Source organism: Acanthopagrus latus, chromosome 11 (genome assembly GCF_904848185.1).
Source record: "Acanthopagrus latus isolate v.2019 chromosome 11, fAcaLat1.1, whole genome shotgun sequence".
NCBI classification, from domain to species: domain Eukaryota; kingdom Metazoa; phylum Chordata; class Actinopteri; order Spariformes; family Sparidae; genus Acanthopagrus; species Acanthopagrus latus.
In genome coordinates, this window is record NC_051049.1 from 12419265 (window position 1) to 12441163 (window position 21899).

At 45.2% G+C, this 21899-nt stretch overlaps 1 protein-coding gene across 1 annotated transcript in view; it reads left to right on the forward strand.

Moving 5' to 3' along the window:
* Positions 1 to 15270: 15270 nt before the first annotated feature.
* The window catches only part of trabd2b (TraB domain containing 2B), a 66942-nt gene continuing 60313 nt past the window's right edge, over positions 15271 to 21899 (forward strand). Inside the window, exons 1-2 of the mRNA XM_037115968.1 lie at positions 15271 to 15776; positions 18814 to 19383. Coding sequence (XP_036971863.1) covers positions 15663 to 15776; positions 18814 to 19383 — 684 coding nt within the window. The 5' untranslated portion in view covers positions 15271 to 15662. The remainder of the gene's footprint in view (positions 15777 to 18813; positions 19384 to 21899) is intronic.

The window sequence follows — 21899 nt, forward strand, 5'->3', positions numbered from 1 at the left end:
GAGCTGGTGTGTCACAATTGGTCAAAATCAAATTTCAGCGCAACACAAAGGTGAGCCGGTAAGCTCCCGGAGCCAGTTCAGAGGGTGAAGTTTTATGTGAATAACAGTGTTTTCTGCTTGAGAGTTCACGTGACTGTGTTTTTAAAAGCAAAGGAAAAGTGACAACTTCAACACCTCAGTAATTACTTCCACGCAGAGAGAAGCAGAGTTGGAGTGCAGCTCCACTTCTGGGTGTGTTTGTTTTGGCGTACTGCTGACGCTCGGTGCAGGTATCACACCTGATTCATGACTGCCTCCTCTGTCCAATAGGAACTTCTTGTTGTCCTTGGCCGAACACTGAGTGCTCGCTGCTATCTCACGCTCTCTCACACACCGGCAAGCGTATGTATGAACGCACGCACACACACACGCGCACACACACGCACACACACGCACACACACGAACATAACAGGTCTGTAAATACTATTTGTAGAGTGTCTATTCATGCTATCTTCGGTTTGGTCGACACAATCACATGCACAGGCACAAAAACATGCTACATTTAAATGTCTACAGCTTACCCACACATGCGCAGATATATTCATATGCATGCAATTTAATTCAACATATGCATGCTATCTACAGACTGGGCTTGGTGAATAGTATCACGCACACACACAGATGCAAAACACATGCACACACGTAAACATATAAATGCTGAGTTTGGTCTCTGTCTCTTTTTTTCATCTCTCTCTCTCTCAGACACACACACACACACACACACACACACACCCTCTTGGGTTTGGTTGACACAAAGCATATCTGTGTGAGCAGATATGTGAGCCTTCTCTGTGTGCCGGCTGATCCCTCACCAAGTGAACTTGAGGTCTCCACTTTTATGGGTTAAATGGAGTCAGCTCCCGAGGGGGGATGCTCTGGGAGGTTCTCAAGACAACTTCAAAACACGTCATGTCCTCTTCCTCCGCTGCATGTCTTTGTCTCATCTCCGTTACATCTCCTGCCAAGTCGCTCTCAGTCGGACCTCCGTGCTCAACGCGGCAAAATGAGGAAGAAGAGAGGAAGAGAGAGAACCCGAATGCACCATCATTTTTTCTGGATCCCAATAACGGCACAGACCAAACTGGCTCGGGTTATGAGGAAGATTTATAAGACAGTAAGCTCCTTCTGTATGCTAGCCTTTAGTGTCAAGAAGATAGATGGTTTCATTATACCGCTTCATTGTGTCCATGTGTGGGTGTGCAGTGCAGTGTGCCAGCATGGTACGGTCTTGTTTGGGGAAGCCAGTCCTGCGATCGATGGAGCTCTTTGAGAAAGTTTTAGTAATTGTTAGAACATGTTTTGAATGGTTGGTGAGCCTCTAATGACTTGGCAGCTCTTTAAAATTACAGAGGTTCAGACCAGGGTTTAAAAAAAGGGTCAGAGTTGGGTTATGGATGGGAATTCGATACTGGAGTAGAGGTTGAGGTTGTTCAGAGTTGGATCTCTGTGCTGCCCCGCAGTGCTTGTACGGTACATAATCAGGGGCAACAGCTCCTGGCTAAGCCTAGGTGGTAAGGCTAAGGTGTGGATCAGGGGTCAGACACTGAGCAGAGTGGCTCTGGGACTGGGACTGGGCCAACTGGTAATATGGCTGTACTCCAAATCTGCTGCCACTGTAGCAGCCACAGCATGGATCATTATGAGATCTGTTTTGAAGAGTGATGGTTAACCGCAATACAACCCTGTTGCCTGAGAGCTGAACGGCCTCTGGGGTTTAGACGAGCTTGCGGAGGTTCGCTAAGGGCTGGGGAGCCCCGCGAGGGGCAGATCGGGGATGGCTGGTAGATAAATCACAACCACTGCAGGGGGAGCCCACAAGCCCGGCCTCTAGTCAAGCCTCCAACAGGCCCCACTGTGGAATACACTGGGAAACATTGTGTAGCGGTAACATACACACATGCAGAGGCCTAATTTCATCATAATGAGATTAATAGGGAAATACACTTGGCAACTCCAGTCGGGTTTCACGGTAATTTCATTAGCAGGTGTCAATTTTCCAGCACCTAGCTCTGACAGAGCATCAATTCAAATTGGACTGAGAGGATTCAGGTTCGCTCCGCTTATGAACACATTAGCAGCTCGCTCCAAGCCTTCGGTGTCGGAGGAGACATTTTTCTTATCACTAATCCCCCAGTACTTTCTGTGACACCGTGTTCCCACTGAACCCATTAAGATGCAATCAAAAGCCCTTGTCTGAGCCCATGGGCCTCGTCCGCAGCTATGTGATGATGGAGCTGGAGTTACTTCTTTGCATAAAAATGATTTAGTGTGCAGTAATTCAAAACCACCGCATTGCTTTCATCATAAAGATTACTTCTTCATTTTCATAATCCTGCAACGTCAGGCATTCCCGTTGCATTCATCTGTAAAGGCAGTGGAGGCTTTCACACAGCGCTCTCCCCGAGGATGTGCAGCGATCCAAACAACGTCAAGCTCTAAAAATGTAATATTTAATCTTCAGATCTCGCTTCCTTAATGGGGTTTACTGCCAGTTGACTGAATCAACTTCGTCTGATCCAAATTCAGATAAATGAACTTTGAAAATATCTATAGCCAAGTGACATTAGTTAAAATGTGGACACGAAATAGAGCTACCTCCCTGATCATACATTTCTCTATTTGTTGAAATTATTAATGCATTTATGTCCTGACTTAACTTTCCAACTAAAATATGGAGAAAGAATGAAAAAGTTATTTTGTTTGATATAATAGCATAAGGATGCACCAACCTGTGCTCCAAAATTTGGTTTCCGGTGGCATTGGGCGGGTTTAAATAGGCATGAGTGTTAGGCTAGGATTTCTTGGTCTCCAATGAGTTGGTCAGGATTTTGAATACATTAACATAACAGTATATTAAATATATATACATGTACTTGTCTCTGCTCCCTTTTTTTCTCACTTTCTATGCATGTTATGTTGGGGTACACATTAAGTTGGCATACTGTTAAGGCTTGTTGCCCCTTAGATAAAATCTATTATTTGTGTTATTTGAGCTTTACACCAAATTGTTTACATCAATTTGAGCGCAATTATTTGCTGGAAAAACATCAAACCAATCTGGCAACAAGGGCACCAACTTGGCTCCTACTTGTTTACCATTTCTAAAAATTGTGTTGTAGTAAAATGATAATGTAACTATAGGAAACAAGTGACAGGATCCTCCCATTTTACAGCATTTTATAGTCTGGGACAGCTGTAACACAGAAGTGGGTTAGAGTGGGTCAGCCACTAATCGCACGGTCGTAGGTTTGACACCCAGATCCCCCAGTTGCACGTCAAGGTATCCTTGGGTGAGATATTTAACCACAAATTGCCCCTGACAGCTGTTCCATCGGTGTGCGAATATGTGAATGACTAAGCATAGAAATATATCATAGGGCACTTTGGATAGGAAGCGCTGTATTGCTCACATTAACCTTGCATGACAGCCTCTATGAATGGGTGAGAAGTGCTGTAAAGCGCTTTGAGTGGTTGGTAGACAATAAATGTGAGTCCATTTACCTGTCTGACCATCAATACTTTACAGCGCTACATTGAACAGAAAAACTGTGAGTTCAACAACAACTTTACTTTTCCCCTCTCTCCATCTACTCTACAGCTTGCTGTCTCTCTTCGTCTCCCTTCCCACACACACACACACACACCATTGTCACATAGCAACCGACAAAGCCAAGACAAACAGGAACTCTGGGATTATTCAGTCACTTGAATAGACATCTTCTTCACTCTCCTTCCCCCGAATGATGTCTGGCCTCGGAAATGTTTCCACTAAACAGTTGAGTCTCCGCGAGGGCTTACGACTGGATTAGAGCTCAAATTACCGACTCTGTGGCTCATTTACGCTCCGAATCCACGGTCTTCAAAACAAAAGTTGCATGTGGACATGTCCAGTGATATGATAATAGCATGAAATGAGAAACACATTTTAAAGAGACTAAAACCCTTTCCAGAGCCGCAGAGACGCTTTTATGTGTAACGTTTGATGTCACGACGCGGAGAGGATGTGAAAGCCAAGAGCAAAAAGTAAAGATGTCCTGGACGCTGGATCAGTGAGAACAAGAGAGGCAACGACACGGGGATAGGATGGTAGGAAAAGAATATAGATTTCTCTGAGGAAATGGTTCCAAACGAGTGAGGGTGAAGAATAGTTGGCATCAGCATGACACTAAAAAGTTACAGTAGGAGTAGTAAATGTCTGTAATTACGTTCATTACACCGTTATTATTTTCATGCGGGTGAACTGAGGACAGAATAACAAAACAAATGAATATGAGACAGAGACAGTCTCTAATTCAGCTCTTGTTTAGGAAATTGTTATTTAATTATTGCTTTAATATGAAAAAAAACATACAAAGCTTTGGAGTTGAACCAAACAAAATTGTCAAAAATGACTGGTATTACTTTACTAAGGTCACTGTATGTGTTCAACCCAGTAACGAGGTTCTTACCACTGACTACACAGCATGAGGCTCCTTTTGGTCACTGGTGTTGCAAAATATTTGGTTTTGGATCAGTCTGTTTGCAGTCTTAGCGGTCTGCTGAGGCCTGCATCACCCGACCATTGTTATCTCCCTCTGCTGTCTGCCAAACAACATGGCTGACAACGTGCCAGGTCTCATTTACCGTCTCCTGAGATATAATCACCGTACGCTGCTCATGGCTGACAAAGGCTGACTCCAGTTATGACCTGCCCTCACCACGTCCAAACACAACACAAGCGCACTGAGGGGGATGAGGGTGAGAATCAAGATGTACGGGGATCAGGAGCAGTGTCGCATTCATGTGGCAGGCTGCCTCGAGATGAAATGACATTGGAAGGGAACTAAGTGCATTTAGAGATTTATATTTACCATTTTTCCTCTGATACTGGAACTTTGTTAACCGAATGTTATGTAAAAGCGGGAAGTTTGTAATTCCAACTATAATGATATGACATGTATGTGGCATTAAGTATGCTAATATTTCCAGAATATGCAGAATATTCAATATATCTCACAGCATAAACGCAGGCTTAGGATAGGATAGCATGCAGCAGATAATGAGTGGAAGGGAGCGAGAAAGAGAAACTTACGAGGGACAAAATTCAAACACCACTTCATAAAAACAGTAGACTTGTATCCTGTGCGCTCAAATTACTCTGTAAATGCTACTCTGTCAACTTCATCTGAGAGCCTACGATATCAAAACAGAACACAGTTATCTCTGGGCGGGTTCAGTGTGGTGAGTGAGTGGCTGGGACATTGGCTTGGATGTGACTTTCAATCATGGTGGCGTGCCTCGACCCAGTAGACTACGGCGGGCTCGGCTCCGGCTCATAAATCAACCGACTGTCTCACCGAGTCTGCTGCAGAGCTCTGAACTCCCCAGAGTGTAATGTATGTTTTAACCTTCTGCAGTCAGACCGGGCTACTTGGTTCAGGGCTCTGATTGGCCACTGAGGACAGCAGGGTCACTGCCAGAGTGTCCCTTTGTGATGCAGCTCACGTCTGTACTGTACAGACAGAACACAGCAAGAGAGCAGACGTTCAACAATAACTATTCTGTTTTCATGACTTACAAATGATGGTCCTGAAAAAAAGTGTTTTTATTGTGTGTTACAAAAGATTAAAAAGAGTTTCAGTAAATGTGGAAGATAGACAGGCATTGATATTTCAATCTATTTATTTATGCTAACATTTAATTTCCATTTTTATACATTTACTCTTTATATATCTATTTATTTCTGTATTATTTTTCCTTTGCAATGTTACCCTATTTATTTACACAAATGTATTTTATTTTATGGATTTCTTTTTACTTTTCTTTATGCGATTGTGCTTCATTATTCAAATAAGGGGTCTTTGTTCTTCATTTTTTGATTCTGGCAGTTTCAGTTCTTTTCAGAGCAGTTACTAAAGTTGCTGTCGACTTTCTGTCTTGAATAAAACGTATTAACTAAGTTGTCACTGCTGTTGTGATTTGGTTTTGAACATTTGAATGTACTTGATAACTAAAAAAACTGTAGCAAAGACAGCGAACTGCTGAGTCGAGTCCAATTCTTTTGTCTGCATGCATATTATTCTCTCACAAATGTTTATGTACAGATGAAGTGTATATGCTGGCAGGTAACAAGCTGCATGTGTCCACTGATACAGTTTGTATATGCATCTGTGTTGGTCCTACTGTATTCCTGTCCTCCCTGGTCGGCCATTAAGGCCCTCAGTATTGCCCTCCGACTGGGCCGGTGCATCAGAGCTCGGCCAGATTCAGGCTGTAATTCATCTTGTATGAGGCCTGGTGGAGACTGGAGGCTGTCATCGTCATGTTATTGATGGGTAGAACCTGGGCCGCAAGGAACTGAGCTACATGTTCAGCTTGGCTTGCTAAAAAACAAAAAACAAACATATGTACACACTGTAGTCATTGCTATAAGATGATAATTCTTCAGGAACCAGTCTCAGGCAGAGTGTAATGATTACCCTTGTGATGCTGTGAAGTAGTTAATACCAAGGTAACTTGTGGTAAGTGGTTATCGTCATGGGAATACAACACACAGGTCCTGTGGCAGCCCAAACAGAGCCCCGGGCGAGACCATAAATAAATGTGGGAATGAAAGGAGCTGCGAGGTCGGTATATTTTCTTTTCTCCGTCTCTTACAGTAGATTACAGTATAAACCTTGACACATGTTCAGGATCAGCTGAAGAAGCAGAAAATTACCTCTGCAGACTTTTTCCTGGGCGGACTGTTTGTGTATTTGTCTCTGCCTGTGTGTGTGTGTGTGTTTGTGTGTTCAGCCATAACGGTCGTATTGTTCGCCGTGTGTTACAGTTGGGTCACACAAGCCCGTGCTGTTTAACGCGTCTCTTGACCCCCCCTCCTCCCCATTCATGTGTATTCGTGTGTATTTAGTCATCGAAGTCGTGCTGTGTGACACGTTTCAGCTGCATGTATGGCTCTGTGTTTATATCAGCATGTGTGTGTAGCAGTGTAGCGTGGTAGCCTGCTTCTTGACAGGCTCCGGGCCTGTTGACAGCTCCTCTGCTCCCTGTCAAGCACGAGAACAGCTCTACGTGTGAGTGAAGAGTAGCTGTAGGAGTGATGCCCAGAGAGCAGAAAGACGTCTGGAGTGTGTGTTTGTGTGTGTGTGTGTACGCGATGTGTGTACCTGCGTCGCTGCATATGTGTGTCTGTGTTTGGTATTTATCAGACTGTGCACCTCCTCCTCCTCCTCCTCTACAAACCATTAATTCCAGACACTTGAAATATGCCCTTCAAGGTAATAAATTATATCTGTGTTGTATCAATACAGAGTCATTAATCAGAGCTAATCATCTCAATCTCTGGCATTCCTCACATCAATTGCTTTCCATCACCACATTTTCCTGTTGTGTCTCTCTTTAATTTTTTCCTCATCTCCCCGCTCCCAATCTCTCTCTCTCTCTCTCTCTCTGTGTGAACTGCACTCCTGTCTCATATTTAGACAAATGCATATCCGCACTGACACATGAACTCAAGCCTTCGGGTTTGAGAAGAGCGGACCAGCCAAGTGTTACAGAACCGCTCATTGATCTTGAAAATAAACAGAACCGAAAAAAAAAAAAAAAAACCCAAGTAGATGTGGAGGGGAAAGGACTCAGAAAAGAGCAGTTGATGGAGAGGAAGCATGAAATGTCATATTGTGTTACCAGAACAACATTACATGCATGGTGGAAAAAAAAAAGAAAAAAGAAGAGAAATCACATTATTCAGCCCCCCTCTCCCACGGCCTTACACTGGTTCTGACCTCACTGCTGGAGTCCGGTTTTTATTAATCACAGATATCTAGGAGCTTTTGAATGCATCATATGGTTCTCTTTGATGGGGGGGCAGCTGAGTCAAGATGTTTGCCCTCCTGTGCCTGTTTCTCTGACCCAGAGGAAGCTCATACACAGGCATTTGAAGCGTTTGCATGCTCATACTCATGTTGAAGCCACATGGCCCCCTCCAAAAAACAGCCGCTGATTTCAAAACACGATACGTATTAATTCTGCATTACAACTTCTGAAAACGACTAGACCTTTGTTATATAATTTGGAGAGTTGTGTACTTACATTATCCCGAATGTTTCCAACAATGCTCAAACCTGCAGAAATCCACAAGTTCACTAAAGTTTACAATTTCATTTGGGGGCCGCCGCTCTTTCCAGAGGTCGGCGAGCGAGACTAAATCTAAGGTGTGAACATTTGTGCCGGAGTCACCTCAGATAGGTTTTCATCAGCAGTGGTGGTTGTTTATCGGTGTATACATCCATGGTGAGGCAAGTTTGACGGCAGGAACTTTTGTGTTTATTTGCGCAACTCATGCAATGTTTATACATGTGCCCCAAACAGCCGTTTTACTCTACTGTAGACTAGCTATAAGCTACAGCACACACAAAGACTCTCTGTGATTTCAGTAGCCTACTCCGGTTCTCTGTTACGTTACATTCATGAGGTAAGGTACATTTACCTCATTTCATTAATTACAGTCATCATCAGAAAACACACGTCAGCTCCATGATTCACAGCTCCAGTCCAGTTGATAAACAGGAGTGAAGATACACTTTTTAATCCCAGAAGTTTAAAAGTAATCGCTGCTCTTTCTTCTGGTTTGTAAACAGTTTTCCGGATAAGACCAGAATCCAAAGTGACTCCAGCTGTTTTCCTCCAGTGGGTCTGAATATCTCTAGCCTGCACTAAGCAGCTGAGAAGCGGCTCTTGATAGCCGCTAAGTTCGGCCCTCCACACTCTGCAAACATATGCTGTTGTTTTTTTGATAAAGAGCCCCATAGCGGAAGCAGAGTTTACAAGTTTAAGTCTGCAGACATCAGCCATTTTGTGCTGCGAATCTGCCGAAATGCAGAAGTGCTCTATGTGGTGTTTTGGACACCTGGCTTCACAGATGTGGGCAAACAAAGCTCAAGATGGCCCATGACTAAGACTACCCACTCAAACACAGCAGCCAGGGTGCATTACCACTTCAGACAGAGCTGTGGCAGACATACACCAAATAAACCTTAAATAAATGCATGATAAACTCAGTTAGAGTTTCACCAAACCCAACATTTTGCATCCAAGCACACAGAGACTGCACTGGCTCAGGCTCTGCTTTCTCTACTCGCTCCTGTAAACTCGAGTTACACAAGCAAGGAAGAGCACCGTGCACAAACCCAGTGTCGGCTGACAGCAGTTACAGCAACTCTTCCCCATCTCTGTTGATCTCTGAGCGTGATATCTTTTTACCGGGGGCAGCTTTGATGCCATGAATTTACTATACATGTGACATAAAAGCATCTCGGACAATGAGATAATCTTCAAAGAACCTCGTTAGAGCCGATGACCGTCTTCAAAAGAGGGTCAAGTCCAAATCCAGATTTTTGTCTACTTAAAGAAGAGCTCATCTGATCCTTCAGGCTGAAATTCATGTGTGGTTCCTGCACATCAGTGCAGACCAGGGGCTTTGATTTAATGGTGTCATAACACATGCTGTTTATACTGTGTTCCCCAGTCAACGCAAAAGGCCTTATTTGGCAGCAGCAGCCTCTGTCGAACCCCTGCTTGGATAAACCACAGACAGGACATTGACAATGAATATTAAAAAGTATTATACAGACTAACATTAGGTATATATATATATTGTATTTCCATGATATTATGATATGAATGCATCTATTGTCTGGTGCTGAGAGTTGCACTGTGGTTGCTGAGATGACAAGAGGGGAGACATCATTATTCCCTCATATCTTACTCTTTTACCATTTCAATAGCGACAGGTAGATATGCTTAACAGCAGGATGGCTCTTTCCAATCCTCCACCGGCCCTGCTTTGGCTCTCAGGGGTAAATGGGGCACAATGAGAGAAAATACAATTCCCGATATGGATAATAACATATACTCATAATGCCAGTGATCAGTGGGAGAGAACACAATGCATCATGGGGTGACTTTGCCAGCCATGCCTTTGATGTGAGAGCATTATGATTTCTAAAAAAAAAAAAAAAAAAAAAAAAAACAACAAATAGAAAACATGGATCTCTGTCAGTGAGTGTGTGTAATTGTGCCAAAAAATAAACACTGCTGCTTGACTAAAGTCTCAGTACAGAAGCCATCATGACAACGTCTGCAACAGTAGTGTGTTTGGGCCTAATAAAAGAGGCCTCCTTTACTTTGGAAATAAAAATCAATCCACAGGTGCCAGGCATATTAAAGAAAAATCAACATAAAGTGATTGCGTTTATAAATTCTCCTTTATGGAGATTTTCCAATTTTTCAGATCTCTGCAGGAGAAATGAGCACCGTTCTCACGAAGGATGGACCCTCTCTTGGTGTTTTGATGATGACGGTGAAGAGGGCTGTCAAACATGCCAGCCCCAATAAGGAAAAGGATTCAAATCAATTTCAGACCAAAGCAACATTTTGGGATGTACATTCCCTTTCCTGCTGAGTAAAATCTAATTAAGGCTTAGCGCAAAGTCTGATCACAGTTAACCTGGCTCTGTCCAAAGTTTCGAAAGAGACCCACCTACCAGAACTTCTAAAGCACACCAACTAACTTGCTGTATCTTGTTTGCTCAGTCAAAAACTGAAGTGTAAAAATAAGACAGTGTAGCGGTTTTACCATTTCCAGCCTTCACGCTAAACGAAGCTAGCCAGCTGCTGGCTGTAGCCTTTTGGACAGATATGAGAACGAAACCTGCTCATCTAACACTGTGCCAAGTAAATATGTGTGTTGCTCAAATCATTGAGCTAATCCTTTCTATCTATCTTCAGCTCCGCAATGCAATCTTTTACGTTCTACTGCAGAGGGCTTCCTGTTGTCACCTGAAATTAGGCTATTGCCTAATTATGACATTTACTGACAGCGCTGGGAAGGTTGCTTTTAAAATGTAATGGGTTTCAGACTATGAGTTTAATTACATCATAAAAGTAATGTTACTGATTACTTTTGATGACTTCATTAAACAGCGGTTTAAACTAGGCAATAAAGCTTAAAAAGGCAGATTAGCAAAAGGAGAGTTGATGCATATTCAAACAAAAATGAACCAATCAAAAACAACGGTTAAAACTCGAAAGCATTCCGCCCAATGAAACAAGCCCGTCTGGATGTGGAGCTCTGCTGTGTTGTCTGGTATTACTGCGGTGAAAAGGCTCAAAGCAACAGAGTGAGCATATAAATGGTTTACCAAAATTTAAAAAAAAAAATGAATTAACTCACATAACGCTTAAACATGTAACTAGTTACTGCCCAACACTACCGGTGTTTACATCCAACCACTGATCACTGGTCCACACTGAGGAGCTGATATTTGGAAATGTGTTGTAATTTAAATAAATTGGTTTGACAGCAGAACCAGCTGCTGTTTGTTCTGTTGTAAATCAAATCTTCCAGCTGCTATGGATACAAAGCTTTGCTTGAATTTCACGATCTGTAATGACAAAGAGCCCAATCGGCTCTGTACCAAACTGTGTCTGCTCTGACTGAACAGAATTTCCTTCATTACTCACTGTAGTCAACCATCAGTGTTACTATAACTCATCCCCAAAACAATTACCAAAATGTGTAAAACAAACAAATAAATAAATAAATGAAGAGTGAGAGTGAGCCCATTAGAGAAATTGCTTCCAGAAAAACAACCCTGACCGTGACCCCTGTCACGTTATCTCTTCTTCTCATCTTTCCCCTCCTGCTTTTGCTCATTCTGGATGATGAAGACAGACAGATAGCCATCCACTGCATGTGTCAACACGCCACAGGGGACGTCACTGCAGAGGATACACAGAGAAGAACCTGATATAGACCTGCTGTCGCTGAACACCATCTAAATCAGACTCTTTTTCCCACCAACACTGGAAAAAGTCTAACACACCCAGAAGAAATTCATAGTTTAGTTCATTTAGCTTCCTCCGCGTTTATCTCTCCCAGTCTGGTTTGACTTAAGCAGATTCATTTTAAACCCCCTTCTGACATTCTCTGACATATTCCACCCCCCTAATGCCACCCTCCTCCTCCTCCTCTCCCGCCTCCTATCCCGTCCTTTTCTACCCCCCTTTTCCCCAGGACGTCCGGAAAGGGAAACCACAATAACATTTCACCAGAGACTCAGTCAATATTATTCCTTGACATCTTCAAAGCAGGACAGAGGATATTGGAGCCCGAGTAAGAGACGGGTGGAGATGTGTGTGTGTGTGTGTGTGTGTGTGTGTGTGTGTGTGTGTGTGTGTGTGTGTGTGTGTGTGTGTGTGTGTGTGTGTGTTTGTGTGTGTGTGTGTGTGTGTGTGTAGTCCAGCTGTGAACAGAGACAACAGACGGAGAGAGTGTTCGGTGTGGCCCTCGCAGCCAGTCTCAGACAGACAGCGAGTCTCTGAAGTATGGCTGCCTAAAGCTACGAGCCACTCCTTCATATCCATCGTCCTCACATTTTCTTTGAAGCACCATCTCTCTGCCCTCTGGGTCGACCAGCCGCCTGCGTCCCTCACCTTTTGTCCACGCCGCGCATCATCTTTAATTCTTCCTCACGCCACCAGGGGTCCCTGTGTGCACAACAAACAAAGCACCCACTTATCCAGCCTCCGCTTCACCCCGTTCACGTTTCCTTTTCATGTGGCGTAATAGCAGTGGTGGTAGTTGTAATAGAAGCAGCACCTCTATCATTACACACAGATAGACGTGTAATGATGCCGGGGCAGAGGCAGTGAGTTAATGTTGGGGTTTTGTGGCAGGGCTTCTGCACAGCATCAGACCGGCAGCCACAAGGACAAGCAGATACAGGATCCTTCAAGCTGCAGGGGCCACAGACATTAACAAGGTCTCTTCATTCTTTCTTTCTTTTCCCTCTCCCTGTCTCCCCCTGGGCTTTTCCTCTATCTGTCCATATGGCACCGGTGGACTCAGGGGAGGTGCTGGGGGGGGCAATCGCCGTTCCAGTGGAGAAAACGTTACAAAGCAGTTGACATTTCAGTTTGCTATAAATGTATCACGACTTTGTGCGTGACTATTTCACCCCTGCCTCCCAAACATCCTGAGTCCACCATATGGGATGAATACTGTGTAGAATGGAAACATTCGTGCAAAAGATGCAAAGTCGATGGAAGTAAAAGCAGGGGTACTCCATTGTAGATACACTTTGTTTAACATTTTAAAACCTGCCCACCTCTCTCGCTAACGCCTCCCCAGATGTGCGCTCTGTAAGCGAGCGTTTCTGCGGTCTGCTAACAGAACATTAACTTTAAAGTCTTCCTTCGTCCCCAGCTATATGTGCGCTATGCTGTAAGCGCTGGCCCCCGTCCAGGAATCTCCTGCAGCCAGCCGCTCATAAGCCCTCTCCTAACCGGCCAAGAATGTGAATAGCTCCTTCAAAGAGAAGCCCTCTCTCGCAAGGTGTGGTTTAAAGCAAGTACCTGAGACCACAGGTGGACGTATTAGAGCAGATGAAACCCGCTAACTGAAATCCCACACCTGTCTCAGAGCAAAAGAGGAGAAAACAGAGCAGCGGGGATGAAAAGATTAGATCAGATCGACGTGGTTCCATTGTGTGATTCCTTTATGCGCTGCCATCCCGAATCTGAAACCATCCGAAGTTTGTGCAGCTGTACGAAACAAAGAAATATTGACCGTCCAGTCTTTCAAATTCGACAAGCTTGATGAATGGTGCCCAATAAAAGAAGTCAAGGGGGGGTCAAAGGGCAGAAGTGTCACAGTTTTACAACGTGAGACTGTGTTAAAAGACAAGCTGATCAAAGGCCCCCAGCAGAAACGCCCCGATCGGACCTCATCTGAACGGAAACTACAATGAGCGCACAGGGACGGCCGGCCGCTAACAAAGCCGCCCAGTAACACAAGTGAGCACGGAGTGGTGAGAAGAGGAGTGGAGAGGAGGGGAGAACATGGCCCGGGACAAAGAGCTGCTTGTCCGAGGTCTGTCTGCCACTGGCCTGCAGGGAGGAGGGGGGGGGGGTAGCCCGGTGCCACTTGTTTGAGGGGTCTCCATGATAAATTTCCCACTACTTGACTCTGTCACACTGTCTGCCACCTGGACAATAACTGAGGTCATGGCAGAGTAGCGAAGCGTTGACACGGCGGCCTCCGCCGGCAGAGAGGGGCCACTTTCTCTCGACGCGAGAGGTTTATTCCAGATCTCTGCCTCCCATCACGACTAATACATCTTAAGAAGAGCGTTGGACTGAAAATAAATAAAACACTTCTCACAGTTGTCTTTACTCGGACCATTAATCACAGATATAAGGTCCGAGGCTCGAGACCTTCATATACGCACGTAGTGCCGCGGGGGCTGTCAAACAGAGACGGACGGAGATGAATGTAATCCCGCGGAAGAGGAAGCACATGACAGCGTATGAAATATTGTTCATTTACTTCTCCGGAATGACTGTGTTGAAAAGCAAAACGAAACAAAACTCAGCGTAGCCATGCCACCTGACCTCATGGCTCTGCAGTTTTTCTTTAAAGTAGGAAACCCAATTACGCTGTACATTTTTTTAAGGACAGAATATCAAACAAATGTCACAGCGCAGGAGTGAGGCTGACGCGAGAAAAATACGATTCAGGGAACCGGGCATCAGGTGAAGACATTAAAACACAGGATTTTAACAGTTACAATATAAATGAGGTGATAACTAACTGAATAAACGAGCGGTTCTTGGAGGAAAATAAGGTCCTCGGAACACTGTTTGAAGCTTGAAAGGTGGCAGGGTCCGCCACATGTGAACAAGGTAAAACAGCATGTGTTAGTCAGTTTATGTATTCAGTTTATTCGTGAACAAGAAATCAGACGATGCAGATCTTTCTCTCCTGATCAAAAATGTATTTCCAAAAACTGCATAGTGCACCTTTAAACGAGTTCACTGCTAAATCAGTGACCTGATAAAATGATACCAGAGAAGATCAAAATGACTAAACAGCCATATAATCTCCTTCCTAAACACTGCCTCATGTCCCAGCTCACGCTGCAGGCTGCAGGACGCTAGAAGAACATTCATTCACCACTCTGCTGGGGTTTTTTTGGCGAGGGGGGGGGGCGTCTGTCTTGAGGGGCTTTACTCACGCAAACCTGTCATCCCGCTCTGAACCTGCGCTCCCTCCTCTTAAAAGAAGCAGGTTTGTGTGTGTGTGTGTGTGTGTGTGTGTGTGTGTGTGTGTGTGTGTGTGTGTGTGTGTGTCTATGTGTGTGTGTTGGGCTGAGGGGTAGAGGGGCTACTCAGATCGTCCCACCTCCCTCTCTCTTTTACCAGTCCAGGCGCTCCAAACTTTCGGAGCGCACCGCGGAAACTCTCCAAAGAGTTTGCAGCAGCAGCAGCAGCAGCAGCAGCAGCAGCAGCAGCTCCTGCCTCAGGGAGCAACAGTTTGGGCTTTTTTTGTTTTGTTTTGTTTTGTTTCGTTTTGTTTTTTAAAAGACAGACTTAACTCAACTGCAGCCGCGGAGAGCAGTCGGGAATGTCGAAGGGGCGGAATGGTCCTCCAGCCGAGCGGCACATGTGAGCCAAGAGGCCACCGGTAACGTTTTTTTTTTTTTCCCCTTTTTCACTTCAAGAGGAGAGGGCAGTGAGAAGAGAGCAGACTGAAACGTGTCTGAGAGCTCACTGTAAAGAAGTGTCCTGTCACCTCGACACGATGGTCTGTCTGCCGGGATTCAGCTGGGTCTTCCTGAGCGCCCTCCTGCACACTGCGGCACCCTGGGGCGCACATCGACCGGACAGACCGAGGCAGTGCGACCCACCAAAGTCGGTGAGTCGCGTGTTGGACACTTTATCAAGTCAAGGACTCCCCCTCGTTATATTTTTCCTCTTTCTACCGAGATAGACTCGCGTTAGAAACTCAGTGTGTGGAAGAGTTCAGCGCGTTAAAGCCAGTCAGCCTGCAGAGGTGACACTTGTTGTCAAGAACGCGAGATTTCTGGGCGAGGGAGTCACTTTGTGTTGTGAGGTGGAGGGAACATGAGGGCTTAGATGGAAAAAATAAATAAATGAAACCCAAATACATCTCATAATAAATTCATTTAATTCCATATGTTAATTAACATTTCTTGGTTGGAGCTATTTTAGAACATTTTTAATGAACATCTATGACTTTTTAGAGCAGTGGGGACAAAACTGGTCAGTGTTTCTTGGTTCCAGCTGGAGAAACAACAGCGAGAATAAACTTAATTATCTTTAATAGTATTTCTAGTGTTTTATGATTTAACGTTTATGGCAGGGCGAGACAGTCACACCTCATGTCGTTCATCATTTGTTTATCAAGTCCTGCTTTATAATGAGGTCAAAGGTTATGGCCTATTTAAAAAAATAATACATTTGAAAACTTTTTATGAGAGAATAACAAACCGATAATAAGATGAATAAATAATACACAGAGATGCACAAGTTAAAAATGCATGATTAGGGCTGCTTGTTAATTGGCACACTGTCTGCAATGTCTAATAATAATAATAATAATAATAATAATAATAATAATAATGATGATTGATAATAACATATGTATTGATATATAGGCTGACTAATATCAACCAGGAGACTGATTAGAGACAACACTGCCTTATCTTCATGTATTTTCTGTACCGACTCATACATGAACCTCTCAGAACCGCAGCTGGAATAAAAAGCGGTTTCCAGGAGAAATTGTTAACTCGCGCCAACTTTATGACTGTTTATGTGTAAAACGCAAGTGGGGGGAACACCCACGGGTGACTTGACTTGAAAAAAAAAAAAAAAAAGTTTCCCTGACCTTTTTCTCTGTCGCGATCGCGTTTCACCGCAACACAAGGCCCATTAAAACACTTATCGGGCGCGCTGGTAGGAGTCATGGCTGTGGCTTGAAGTCTCTGGTGGCGGGGAGGCGCAGCGGCGCTCAGCCGCGCAGCAGCTCCGGTTCACGCGTCTGTCAGCAGGCCTCCCACTGTGAGCGCATCCTCATGAAGGAGAGAGGGGAGGTTATTAATGTGAATTAAAATCACCGCCTCCAACAAGCCTCCTTTCTGAAAAAAAAACAAAACAACAACAATAACAATAACAAAAAAAAACTAAAACTAAACAAACAAACAAACAGCCTCTCAGCACCAGGCACATTTCTAAATATGGCTCCTGGCTGTTGTGCGCGGGGATCACTGGGGAGGCTTTTTGTTTTCATGTGTGCGTTATGTCCAGTATGTGCGGATAATGAATGTGTTGTCAGCGATCACTTAAGTCTTCATGTGATTTGTAATGCGTCAGTACAGTGGTCTCTGTTTTCTGTTAGGAGTAATTACCCCCATAAAACGGGGCCGTTGCGCGTCAGGGCTCTCCAAACACGTCCACGCAGCGTCAGCCTGAGCAGCAGAGGGGAATCTCTCCTCTTCCTCTCCTCTGGACACGACCACGCTTTACTTTCCATGTCGAAAGAAAGTCCTCATTTAGCGGCCCGAGTAGCTTGTTAAGGGATGACAAAATGCTGCACACGCATAAAGAAAAAAAAAAAAAAGTTCAGCTTTGTAAGTTTCCGTGTCTGAGAAATATGATGGAGAATGCACTAATGTCGTCCAAAGTGTTCCCGTCAGTGTGCGCCCTGCCAGCCTGAAAATCGAGTTAGAAGCAAACATTCTGAGAGAAGAAGAAGAAGAAGAAGAAGAAGAAGAAGAAGAAGAAGAAGAAGTAGAAGGGGAAAGCTTGCTCTCGGATTAAGTGCAGCACTTTAGATGCGTTTTGTCGGAGACGCGGGGGAGAGACCGTGCCAGAGATGACTGCATGTTCGCTGTAGTTCACTGTGATGATAACAGAACATCCCACACTGAACAACTTGACTCGCTCCTGGCGGAAAGTTTTGTTTTTTTTTTAGAGAGAGAGAGTTTTGTGTGACAAAGGCAGGGTTGGCAGCGGCGCATCATAACTGGAACACGTCTGAGGGAAACTCTGATTGAATTTTAGAAGTAAACATTGTCTAAGAATAACTTTATTTTACAGTAATGGGTTTCATCCCTCAAATGCCTGATTGCAGCGTGTCTCGGAGGCCAGGAGTTTGATTCTGTTTATAGAAGCTAATTCTTTCTTCATATTTGAATAATGCCAACATCAAAGTCATCGCACATGCACGGCACATTCACAGAGCCCTTAACAAGAAACATATTTTTAAAGGCAGTGTGAGGCCCTCTCCTCGATTTTTTCAGTGGCTTCGGTGATTTAATTTCCATCCCGGCATTGTTTTGTGTAAAGATAACCGCAGTAGACAAACACTTCCTGCAGAGGACAAAAACAGTGTTGTACTTAAGGCTGTCAGCAGCAGATCTCCCCGTCTGGTGTAAAAAAAAAAAAAAAAATCGCAAACAATAGTATCACAGTGGGGTCAGAGCCGAGAGCAGGTTTCTTTCAGCTTTTTTGGCTTTTATGAGCTCCAGCGCAGTATATTTGCGCTGCAGCCTTCAAAATGCTTCCCAGGCCGAAAGAGGCTTTGGCAACCGAGGTATGCACCTCAACAATACACGGGGGTCTGTTTACAGCCCAGAAGGCCCCTCTATAAACCCGCTGCCTGCACCACAGCAGCAAGCCCTCGCAGCTCAGCCCCGAGCTGACACCACTTCATGCTTCCCCTCCCGTCCTCTCAAAATGGTATTTCAATCTTTAACTTGTTGACCCGAGCCTATGAGGCAGTAAACCACAACAGACGAGAGATGTGTCAGCTTTAGTTTTAAGGCACGCCGAATTGCTCCAACGTGACGGCTCTGGTGTTTTTATATCCTTTCACTCTCGAAATCTTATTTTCTTTGCTTCCCTCCCTTCTTCTTCCACCTCGACAGCAAAGCGACATGAACTCTTTCCTGTGGCGAGTACAGCGTGCGCCTCCTCACCCTCCTTCTTACTTATTCGGTACCATCCACGTGCCCTACACCCGGGTCTGGGACTTCATCCCCGACATCTCCAAGCAGGCCTTCCACAACAGCCGCAATGTTTTCTTTGAGCTCGACCTGACCGACCCTCTCACCATCTCCAAGCTGACCAGCTGCCAGCTGCTGCCCCACGGCGAGAACCTGCAGATGCTGCTACCTCGGGACCTGTACCGCCGCCTCAAACGCCACCTGGACTACGTCAAACACATGATGCCCTACTGGATGACTGCCGACCAGCGTGGCCGCGGCCTGTACGCTGACTACCTGTTCAACGCCATCGCTGGAAACTGGGAGAGGAAGAGGCCGGTGTGGGTGATGCTGATGGTCAACTCGTTGACGGAGTGGGACGTCCGGTCCAGGGGGACGCCGGTGCTGGACCTGTTCTTGGCTCAAGAGGCTGAGAGGATGGGGAAGATCACGGGGGCGGTGGAGCGGGTGGAGGAGCAGTGTCACCCTCTCAACGGGCTCAACTTCTCCCAGGTAAGAGGAGGAGGGAACACTTTCTCCCATTGGCATTTGATTCCCTGTGTGTGCACAGCTGGAATAGCTGATGTCAGACCGTTTATTCTGCCGTGTCACTCAGACAAGCAGGTCGGGCTCCATCATGTACAGTAAAAGTCGAGTGTGTGTGCACAGATCCTGGGTGTTGCAGAGAAACAGTCAGAGAATGTGGGAAGAGACAATATGAGGATAACAAAAAGTGATTCAGACCTTTCTCCCAGGGACGGCTTTACGGTTATGGATGTCCCTCCACCTCACTAAACAAACACACTCATCAGCTGAGTCTGCACAGGGTGTCAGGCTGAGCGATGCACATGCAGAACAGATTAGAGAATGTGAGAAGAGTGGAGAGCTCCCTCTTCCATTAATGCAGACTGTCTGTCTGACTCTATGGTATTGCAGAGGTCGCACTGTAACAGGAGACCGGAAGATGAACGAAACAACCTAATTACTTGATGAGCAAAACATGGAGGGGGGGTGACTCCATCTTTAAATTCCTTGTCTGATGATAAAGAGATGACTGGAATGTGCATCTATTTAAAGAATTAGTCAGTTGGAGGTCCCCCTACCGTAGAGACTGGAGACCATTTCTTTTTTCAAACTGTGGGAGGTCGCTCGGAAAAACCGTGACGAGCCTCGACAGCACGAGGGAGACGCTCTGCTCTGATTTACGTTCTCAGGCGACCTTTGATCGACATTAAGGAGGGAAAACGCTCCAGTGCGGCCAAACGAACGTGCCTTTCCGAGCACACCACACCCGATGGTGAGGACGAGCAAAAGCTCCACGCATGCACTTTGGCGGCGCAGTGCAACAGAATCTGTGAGGGCCCACACCTCAATGTGACAGGTCGGAGGGCTCCGGGGCTAATTTGAGAGGCAGTGGGCTCCCAGCCTCTCCGCTTTCATCAGCACCTCCTAACTACGCTGTCAAAGTCGCACTCCATGCCCCGCACATGCCAGGGGGCTTCACTGCCCCTAGAAATAAGCTCAGCGAGACAAACCGAGCTTCTCGGTTATGAAGAGGGAGTGCTAATGCTGTCAGGAGGGGCTTTGCAACTTGTGTAGTCTGTTATCTCCCATAGCTGTGTTGTTTTCTTGTTGTCTTAAAGGGACTGGATCTATAAAGTAGTCTCAGTTTAACCGTCCCTGCTGCTGATCTGTATTTAGTGCGACAGGCGTGGCGGTTGCCCCTAAAAACAACACTGTTTTAAATTACACCCTAACAGAGTTGAGTAGCGTTCCAACTTTAGAAAGCAGCGTCTGTGTTTCCTGAGAACATCTATTTGACTTTAATAAGCATAAACTATTGTTCTGCAGAGGAAAGAATGGGCAGAATGCACCGAATTTACAAGGCGGGGTAGGATTTTTACGAGACAGGTGCTCAAATTCAGATCAGAATTTTATTGCCGTGGAAATTCAGTCAAAACTGGATCATGGATAACTTGAATTTCACCCCACCAGAGCACAAGCGCGGCTGGACTTCTGAGCTTCCAGCCCCCTCATTTCCAGATACGTATGAGAACAATTGAGAGCTGAACTGAAACTGACATGGAAACTATTATTCTCAATTATAATAATTTGTGATTTAATCTGAACACTATGGTTGATTGATTCCCGCTACGCTCCACTGTAACAAGGATGAGGTCAGGAGGACGGATAGACGAAAAGAGTCATAGAGAAAGCGTGTGGGTGGGAGTCAGGAGAAAGAGGAGTGAGACACACACAGACGGAGGCACAGATAGAGATTGGCTGGGGGAAAAAGAAAAACCGTAAAGGCAGCGGCGGGGTCGGAAACGCAGGGAGACTGATGTGCGTCGTCCCACCGCTAACGCTAATCTGAAACATGAGCAATGCTGAAAGGGAGATCAGAGTCGGGAAAGGTTCCAAACCCTGACGGCCTACATATTGTTTGTTCTCAATAAAAGTAGCTGCTTACAATATCCTGCAACTTTGACTTCACAAAGAGGCTCTTAGAAACATGAATGCTGGTGATTCATCATTTGGTCTCACTGGAGAGGATCCACTGGTAGAGTGGCGGACTTGAGTCAGGAGGGGAACTGAGTTTTGATTTTATTGATCGCAGTTCATCATTGAGTCCCAGTAGCTATCGAGATGTTCCCATTGCCACGGGGTGTGTTCGCCTTTCCTCCCGTTCTTTCTGGCGCATCACGTTCGTCGTCACGAATGCGACTGATGATGATTAACTTGTACTTAAAAGTCTTCATCAAAACACAAAGAATTTGAATCAGACAGACTGTTTTTGCCTGAGCTGTTTGTGGAGGTTGCTCATGATGTCAGATACTTTCTCATCTCTGTTGAGAGTCGCTCATGTGCAGCACCAATCAGGCAGCTAAAAAGCGTGGAAACCACAAACATCGGCAACAGTCAGGAAAAAAATATGGTTTAGAATACCATTTATGAAATAACTTAATATGGCTGGAGACACGGCCTTTGATCCAGATGGAACGGACTGCCCGGAACCAGTTCTCAACAGT